At 39.6% G+C, this 10,146-nt stretch overlaps 1 protein-coding gene across 2 annotated transcripts in view; it reads right to left on the bottom strand.

Moving 5' to 3' along the window:
* Positions 1-10,146, bottom strand: part of LOC121310206 (dipeptidyl aminopeptidase-like protein 6) — a 161,053-nt gene that overhangs the window by 100,020 nt on the left and 50,887 nt on the right. The window contains exon 1 of one of the 2 annotated variants that reach the window (XM_041243518.1): positions 2,970-3,438. The exons of the other annotated variant lie outside the window; for it this stretch is intronic. Coding sequence (XP_041099452.1) covers positions 2,970-3,023 — 54 coding nt within the window. The 5' untranslated portion in view covers positions 3,024-3,438. Of the gene's footprint in view, positions 1-2,969; positions 3,439-10,146 lie in introns of those variants that run through there. 2 annotated transcript variants of the gene reach the window in all.

Genomic DNA, 10,146 nt, shown 5'->3' with positions numbered 1-10,146 from the left:
ACTCATCTAAATGGAGTTGAGAAGATTTGGGGTCTGCTACATTTTGAGCATGCCTTTTTAACACGAGCGCTTCTACATATCAAAATGACAGAAACAATCCAATCTCACCTAATCAAACTTTTAAAAAGGGCACAATAGAAATCTGTATATTGCCTACCTGAGGCTTGCATGAGATTGTTATACTACAAGGAGCATGTATTTCATTACAACAACCTTAAAACCACTTCTGAATTTCTGGTAACATTTTATTTGTGTGCTCTGAGCATTTCATCTCCCATCTTGTGCATTAGCAAAACGGAGCTGAGGTCTAATTCTTTTTTTGTAATTGCCACTTCAAAAACACGGCCTGCGTGATTGCTATGGGAAGGTGAATTTTGCATCAGACGAGACACATGCTGCTGTGTCAATGCCATTATTAAAAGAGCTGTTTTCTCAAGATGGAATCTTCTCTGTGCCAGGGTTTTAGTAACTGGGTTGCTGGAGCTGTCCAGATTGGCTGTACTGCTTGCCTAGGTACTGACAAGGAAACAAGTTCTATGGAAACTACCATTCAAACCTAAAGCTGAAACAGATATATCAAGTCAGCTTCGAGCAACAGTAACACTGTCTCTGCCTGTTGTGTCCTCTGTGACCTCATTCCCAGTTAAACGAATACAATTGAGATTGTGAGTGTCTGCTAACTGTGCAGCTGGAAAAGCTTTTGAATCAAAACAGAAACGTTATCCTTAGGGATGAAGAAGAAATGGATATGCACCATCCTTTCTGACAAGAGAAGCTGCTTTTGAAAGACAAAAATAATAATACAACAATAAAATAAATAGCAATCCAGTGCCACCAGCCACTGATGTCTCTTCTCAATTTCATCGAGATTACAGACAGCAATCACACACTACTTAGTCATCTCTAAGATGCAACGGTGGTATTTTTGCTGTCTGAAACTGATCATTCATCAATCAATCTGTAAAGATATTTTACTGAACTCCAAACTCACAAAACAATTCAAAAGCTTTCAATGTGCAAAAGAAGACAGGTACCTGTGAATACCTGCGGAACTCGAAGTGGTAGCATAACGATGTTGCCATTTCAGAAAATGAGATCTAATGTTGAACTCATGCCCAGGAAAAAAAAATTAATAGCAAGCATTGCAGAAAAAATGTACACATTTTATTAAATGAAGTCTTATATTAAAATCCATGTCATTTATGTAGGTACCCATTCAAAAGTAATTTCTATTGCCTGTCTTTTCCAGTTCTGTCATATCAAGGGTTAAACCAGGTAGAATGCATGGGTGGATGGTTTCATATCAAGGGCTATACCAAGTCCAATGCATGGGTGGATGGTTTCATATCAAGGGCTATACCAAGTCCAATGCATGGGTGGATGGTTTCATATCAATGGTTATACCAGGTCCAATGCATGGGTGGATGGTTTCATATCAAGGGTTATACCAGGTCCAATGCATGGGTGGATGGTTTCATATCAAGGGCTATACCAAGTCCAATGCATGGGTGGATGGTTTCATATCAAGGGCTATACCAAGTCCAATGCAGGGGTGGATGGTTTCATATCAAGGGCTATACCAAGTCCAATGCATGGGTGGATGGTTTCATATCAAGGGTTATACCGGGTCCAATGCCTAGGTGGATGGTTTCATATCAAGGGCTATACCAAGTCCAATGCAGGGGTGGATGGTTTCATATCAAGGGCTATACCAAGTCCAATGCATGGGTGGATGGTTTCATATCAAGGGCTATACCAAGTCCAATGCATGGGTGGATGGTTTCATATCAAGGGCTATACCAAGTCCAATGCGTGGGTGGATGGTTTCATATCAAGGGCTATACCAAGTCCAATGCAGGGGTGGATGGTTTCATATCAAGGGCTATACCAAGTCCAATGCAGGGGTGGATGGTTTCATATCAAGGGCTATACCAAGTCCAATGCATGAGTGGATGGTTTCCTTTTCAAATGTTTTGGTACAAAACTACATATTTTTGTACCTAACATAACATTTTATATTGCAGCTTACAGTTTGCTATAAAAGTGCATAAATCTCCTTATAAAATGGTATATTTATACAGAAATGGTACATGCCTTTTTTTTTTTTTTTTTTTTTTTTTTTTTTAAACCTATATTTATATATATATATATATATATATATATATATATATATATATATATATATATATATATATATATATATATGAATAAAACACGATCTACTTTACATTGCGTTATTAAATGTTTCAATAACATTACACGCAAGGACCTTTACAGACCTTTTTGGCATTAACTAGGTAAGGTAAAATCCTTTGTAAACATTTGCTTCGTGCACATTCTTGAAAGTAATGCAGTGTGGCTAAGTCCGATGTGTGTCACAGCCCTCGTAGTACATATACCATCTGCTAAAGAATGCATAACAATGTCATGGGAGCTATTTTAGTCTACAGTGCGAATATGACATGAGTACAGTCAGACGCCCAAGGCTTCCTCAAATGTATCATTTATAACTTTACCTCCAATGCGAACCTTTGCCATACAAGTCATAAATATAACTGCACGTAATGCAATACAGCAATGTATTAAGCTTGTGAGGTAGCCACACATTTGACAGCGCATACAGAGCCCCGTGTCCAATAAATTTAAGAAGAGGTGGCTGAAACATATTGGTGGCTAAGCGACGTTACTCCTAATTCCCAAGCTCATTGCCTGTTCCAGGACTTTTCGTAATGAAATGATAATAATACATGACACTATTAATGACAGTGCTTAGAGGTGGTCTTAAGTAAGCAAGAGGGATGGATTGATAACCTTCATAAAACGAGGTAGAAATATTAACTGCGACTGTGTACATCCGGTCAAAAAGAGTGCACACACATTGCACTCTGTCAGATTAAATGACCTGCCGTGCACAACATGCATCATAGATCTTACATTTAAACTGCAATGAAATAAAACACCAGCGATACCTGCTCTTGCTGATGCGCTGTTTTTGCTGGTGCGTTCTCCTTTGCTGTGGTCATGTTCACCTACAGTACAGCATGTACTCCACCGCTGATAGCCAGACAAATTTCAAGTGTTGTACGAGAAGGCAGGAGCCAGCAACGAGTCGCGAGCAATAGGCATTCAGTGAAAAACGGCGTTGAAAGACAGAGACAGGAAATGCACATAATATTGAAGACTTTAATCTTCGAAGACGAAGCCAGGAGAGGGGTGGGTGCTCGACTTCTCTATTTAGAGCAACAGTCACTGCAATCGTCACAGCCACGGTGTTAACTGCCTGGCAACCAACATCAGGGAAAAACTGAGCTTGGAAACGGTTTGTTCCCCTCCACACCCAGCTTTATTTGCACGGAGCATGCAGCAACCCCCTGCAAAAGCATAAGAAAAGACTCCACCTGCGTCCGAAGCCCTTCTTACTCACATGTACCTATCTTTTTTTTTTTTTTTTTTGCAGGGAGCAGGGGTTTGGGGTGCCTGGGAGTAGAAGTGACGGTGAACGTATCACATAGCCCTAGCCCTGTAGAGGTATTTCTATGTTGCAGAAGAGTCTTGTGTATGTCACTAGCAAGGGGACAAAAGTGCAATGTCGCCTGGGACAGCAGCGCGCGATTTTGCCATTTTCCTCAGCGTAAATTAGTTTATTTTTATCGCTCTGTGAAACCAATTTCTAAACAATGGCTGTCACATTCTTTTCACAGTAATACGATTTTGACATATCAGTTGTGAATAATTTAGCAATAAAGTTAAACCCCGAAACCCATGTGTAATCGCAGTTGTTTTACGCTTGTGATTCTTCCTTGATTTAAACCAGGGCTGTCTATCATCTATCTTACCAAAAGAGCCACGATGATAAGAAGCACGCCCTTAAACAGCCAGAAAATCACAAACACAAATTGAATCATCTGTACAGATGTCAGAATGTAACTAGGTTTAGTTTGCTAATTACAAAAAGACGACTAAATAGCAGTAAAGAAATTGAAAAAAAGGGGTTTACCAGATGAAACTTTTCTGACTGCACATTCTACTAAAGACCTTTTTTTTCAAAAGCACTAACATCCTCAAATAGGATACCTGATCTCTAAATCAAAATAGATTGTTAAGATCACTAAATAAGCCCTGATTTGAACAAACCCTATATAAGGTATTAGTAATTTAACAGAGGCATGTCGTTTCATTGTATGCAGCAGCTCTGACAGGGTAATAGTTGATTGGCTTTGGGTAAGTCCTTTTATGTTGAGTTTCCTTACTGTAATAAATATACAACTTAAGCTTTCATTAAACTCATCACAATAAACCTTTCTCCTGTTAAAATTCGTCCTGGCTGCCAGTGCTCCATTATATAGGGGAGGGTTCAAAGCCTGGCATTGTTTCATCAACAGATATATGTTAGTTTAAGGAGATGTTTCATGCATTTTCAATCTGACACAGAGGCTCCTGCTTGGAATCGCATCTGTTTTATGTCACAAATAATGAAGAGTCATAAAATCCTGAGATGCACATTATCGAACAAGGTTATAAATGGACGTTGCTCAGGAGTGGCACGAAAAAGATAATTCCATTTTTGTTAAAATGTATATTACAGTATTATTTGTTACTTATACATGATTATTTTCAATTTCTCTCTGGTATTTTTTCACATTGTGAGATATATATATATATATATATATATATATATATATATATATATATATATATATATATATATATATTCAAATAAGCAGGTAAACAGGCAACAGGCTTTGTACCATGTCACCAGCACAGGCATGGTATTATAAAATGAAATAATAATCTAGGGCAACTGATCCAGTTATGACAGCAAAACCATGTCATAAAAAGTATCCAGTGATTTTTTTAAATGCGATGGATCTGTGTCAATCAGATCGCTGGAACCCTGATACTTTAAATTGGCCCTGAAGGCATTTCAAAAAGACAGTGCTTCCTGGTACCCAACCACTTCCTTTGAAAACCACCCGTGTCTCAAACCAAATCAAGCTTAAGTTTGAGTGCAAAAATTTAAGGCTCTGCTCACAAAATAGATGGGATGTCTTATCACAAAAACTGAAAGTGTTGTGAAGTCACTTTGTAGCAGAATTGGATTCTATGGGGCTGATGTAACGATAAATTGCCCAGCAGCTAGACCGTTATTTTGCTCTGTGGCCAATGCAAATTACTCAGCACGCACACACAGTGAGCTGCAATCATGGTAATGAGGGTCTTAATGAGTACCGCCCATGCATCGGGGTATTTAGCAGCTGCAGTTACAGTGAGGTGAGGTGAGTTAGGCATATAGAGAGCACTAAGCGCTGTATGAGATTTATGGAGCATGAAAATCAAACCAGAAATATGTAAGAGAAAGGGTGCACAGAAAAGAAAAGTCCCTACAGCTGAGATCACTCAGAATGAACTTGAGCTAATTGTAAAAGCCTCAGCCAACATCAGTTATGCTGCTAAAGAGGGCATATGGTCCTCTATAATGGAGAAAGTCAATGCTGTCAGTGTTACCAGGTGGACGGTCAATCAGGTGATGAAAAGGTGAAATTCAGCTATTAGGTCTAGGATGACCTGCGGAGAAAGGCAATAACACCATACTACCATATCCTCCAGCACCCTAAATAAAGTGACCCTGGTTTTGAATATGCAGGGTCTTCTCCGTTTTGCACTTCTCCTCTGAAGGTTTTTGTGTCTCCTCAACAACCACAACAGTCACCCTGAGGCCAATGACAGGTCTCTGAAGGTGTGTGCTTTTATACAGCTCTTAATTACTCGCTTCTGCAATGGTTTGCAATTTGCAAGAGGAAGTGCAAAGTTTTTGGAGGGTCAGCAATTGCAAGGTCAAATCCTTACATCTCATTACAATTTTTATTCCAGATCCCCACCCAATTCCATGCTCTTTTCTTCATTTGAATACATTTCAATATCATTGAAACAGATTAATGATGGCAAAGTGCTAATTTGATAATGGGTGCAGAACGGCAGGTGAAAACCATTCTTTACAAATGCCGCATTTTTAGTGCCCGCTACATGGCTGCTATATACAGTTTGCACATGCAAAATGCAGATTTTGGCTGCAATATGAGTGCTTTGCAGCTGCAAATCACTGCAAGTATCCTTACATCAGCCCCTATATGTACTGTAAGTTGGCTGAAGCTCTCTTTTGAACAGGCGCCCTACATTTGTTTTTTAGATGCTTCAAGGTATTTTCACAGACTTTTTTTTAGAGCATTCTGAACACTGCACAAGATAGAAGCTTGTTAAAAACATATCGTAATGAAGGCAACAATTTATGAAAAAATTAAGACTGACAAAATAAATACATACATACACAGACAAGCACAGAGGAAAAATAGAGGATACTGTGACATACATGCAATGTGCGGTTTTTTTTTAAAATAAATTATGCTATTTTTTTTAATATATCACTCTTAAGTATGCCAAATATTCATAAATAAATTAAATTAGCTAACAAAAATCTGCAGATACCATTCTGTGTCTTCTTTTAGTAATCGTGTCAGCCAAGTGAAGCAAGTGCAATGTTTGTCCCTATATTTCCAGAAGAAATCCAACAATGTCTTCAGGTATGCAGCATCTTCCCAATTCAAAAATATCAATACCAGCATTAATATTTATTTATTTAGCATTTATTATAGCGCCTTTAACCAAGGCGCGTTACACATTTTAGAATTTGTACAAACTGAAAAAATGGATGAAGAAAGAGGGTAAGACTATTGGTGTAAGGTGAGGAGATTAATAGCTATACGAAAGCAAGGGCCAAAGGCTAGGTCAGGGTCGGGCAGGCAAGGTCATAACAGGAGGTAGGGGGCCGGGAGTAGGGGTAGGATGGGCTAGGGAAAAAAGATGGATTTTAAGGGAGGAGCGAAAACTGCATAGAGTGAGTGACTATTTTATGTTGAGTGGGAGTTTATTCCAATGAAGGGGAGCAAGAAGAGAGGAGGAACGGAGACAGGATTGGGCACAGGACGAGGGTGGGACAGAGAGGGACAGTAGTGATTGGGAGCATAAGAGACGAGGAGGAATATAATAGGAAATTTGTGCTGCCAGATAAGGTGAGGCAAGGCCATGGAGAGATTTATATACTAGTGTAAGGAATTTGAACAGGCAACAGTGGTAAACAGGGATCCAGTGTAGCTGGAGGAGGAGAGAGGAAGTATGGAAGGAGTAGGGGAGGTAAAATATTGAACATGGAGGTTAAACATTTTGAATTCGTTAAAGTGCTATAAAGGTGTAGGAGGAGGGAGTTACAAGAATCAAGCCGGGTGAAAATGAGAGAGTGGACCAGGAGTTGGGTAGCGGAGAAGGAGATGGAGGGGTGTATTTTGGAGATGTTGAATAGGTGAAAACGGCAGGTGTGTGTTATGGCTGAGATATGGTCAGAAAGGGATAGGGTAGAGTCGAATATGACCCCGAGGTTACGAGCAGAGAAGGTTAGAATGAGGGACAAGGGGGTGGAATGATATGGTGGGGCAGGGTGGTGGAGATGAGGGGGAAGGGAAGAAAAGGATTTCAGTTTTTGATGGGTTGATGAGGAGGTAACGGCACGCCATCCAGGATTGGATAGTGACCAGACAGGCTGATATACGGGCAGCCAGGTCAGGGGTAAAAGACGGGAATGAAATCTGGGAAATCAGCAAAGAAATGGTGGAAATGGTTAAATGAGGAAATGATAACTTCTAGGGGTGAGGTGTACAGGGAGAATAGTAAGGGTCCGAGGACTGAGCCCTGGGGGACACCATCAGTCAAGTGAGAGGAGGGGGGAAGTGAGGTTATTGAAGACAACGGCGGAGATGCGTGAAGATAGATATAACTGTAGCCAGGCAAGTGGTGTGCCAGAGATGCCAAGGCTAGAGAGAGTGGAGAGGAGGATGGGGTGGTCGATAGTGTCAAAAGCAGAGGAAAAATCGAGAAGCATGAGGATAGAGGAAAGTCCAGCATGGGAGGAGTTGGCCAGATGGTTCTGGACAGTAAGGAGGACAGTTTCTGTGGAATGGGCAGGACGAAAGCCAGATTGAAATTGGGGATAAAGGAAATTGACAGATATGTAATGAGATAGGTGTGAGTGAACTAGGTGCTCAAGGAGCTTAGAGAAATATGGGAGAAGGGAGATAGGGCGATAATTAACAGGACATGAGGGGTCAAGAGAGGGTTTTTTTAGGAGGGGGGTGCTGGTAGCTGTTTTGAAGATGGGAGGACAGATGCCAGTTGAGAGAGGAGTTAAAGAATAGATATATACTTAAAAAATACCACATACAACATGATTTATTTATTTATTTATTAAATATTACATTTTTCCTAAAACAACCTTAAACAACCCTATACTGCTATTCATGCAATACCATGTTTTCTTTTTCCATTCATATTAATGTCTATGCTTAAATGATCTCATGATCCATGAAAACATGTTGATTGAAAAACTTGAGTTGGCTCAAAACAAATAGATGTGGGACTTCATTGGTATTTTGAGCAACCATTAAGCACCATCAGATCCAGGCAATATGTATTGCGCCTTGCTCGATTATTGTCAGACTGTCACTCAGCTGTAACCCAATCATGTTGCAAGCATTGCTCAACAGCAAACGGCATTAACATTATTTAGCATAAGCTGCTGAGGATATCAGATTCTGGGGGTGTCTGCCTGTCCACACAGCTGTACAGTAAGTCACACATTTCTCACACAACTAACAGTATTTAACATGCCAACTATAATTTGAGTTATAACATTTGTATTAAAGATCAAAAGAATTTCCTTTCAACAACAAACACTTTGCTGAAAGTATGCTGGATAAGTGAAAGTAGGTTAAATACACAAATCAATATACATTTTGGAGGATTTACAGTATTGTATCAGCAATACTATTCTGTAATATCTTAAATTGAATGGGATATATTTACAGTTACACAGAAGAGCACACCAACAACAGTAATTGCAGGTACGCAAAGCGAATGCCATCACTCAAAGAAGGGCTAACATAACACTCCCAAACTATTCTGTTGATTTCACACAATAGAGATGTTTGAATACAGAACAACTGGCTTCTTCCAGATAAGAAATCCTGTAGTCTTGTATCATAGTACTTTTGCACCATTATGTGAAGATAAATGCAACCCTCCAGTGAAAAAAAAAAATAACAATGTCTTATATTTAATTAGTGCTTGTAAAAATGGATAAACTTGATACACTACATGCTTATCAGCTTTAGTTTACGCATGACCTCATCTTTAGCCGTTTCAGGATGCGAATATCTTCTGCATATCTGTAGGTACTCCTATTTTTAGTTAAACCACGCCTACTTTTAATCCTGCACGCCCTGAAGCATGTATCTGTGCTCCAGATGTGTGCGCACTTTTCTCACTCTTGTTCCAGAATGCGACTAGCAGCTCCGACCCTGCGTAAACCCTTCTTCACGCATGTAAATACTCTTACGAGGAGTGCAAATCCTTTTAGAATATGCCCCTTCATTGCACATTCTTATTCTCTAAGATTCCGTACATACTGTTAATATATGTCATGGGCATCAACGCTTTCATCATAATGTAGCTCTAATTTTAAATGAACTGCCAGGGTTACTGGCAGACTAGTAGCATTATAAATTATACTATCATTATATTTAATCTATAATGTTGCATTTGAAATATTTCTATATTTTGAATTTCATTACAATAAGCAGAAAAAAGGCAATGATCATAATCTTCTCATGACTATCAATAGGACCGCTAATGATACAACCCACATAGGTTCCCTATTGCTGTAATGATGATACAATGAAGAGCAAACACCTATCCAGTCATCTGCACTGGTGGATTCCATTTCACTTGTAAGGCATCTTGCTCCTTAACATCTGCTTGTCTATTTTTGGAACTGGTGCAACTACTGATTCAGGGATACCAGGATATTGTGTAAGCAATCAGGCTGTCTGGAGTAAAATATTCAAGACATGCACACCCATCCGTCACTAAAAAGAGTGGTCTGCTCTTTGTCACAGTGGTGTGTTCTTTATCACAGTGGTGTGTTCTTTATCACAGTGGTGTGCTCTTTGTCACAGTGGTGTGGTGTGCTCTTTGTCACAGTGGCATGTTCTTTATCACAGTGGTGTGCTCTTTGTTACAGTGGTGTGCTCTTTGTCACAG

This window comes from Polyodon spathula, chromosome 3, assembly GCF_017654505.1.
Source record: "Polyodon spathula isolate WHYD16114869_AA chromosome 3, ASM1765450v1, whole genome shotgun sequence".
NCBI classification, from domain to species: Eukaryota; Metazoa; Chordata; class Actinopteri; order Acipenseriformes; family Polyodontidae; genus Polyodon; species Polyodon spathula.
Note: the sequence above shows the minus strand (reverse complement) of the source record. Positions and strands in the feature narration are given on the sequence as shown.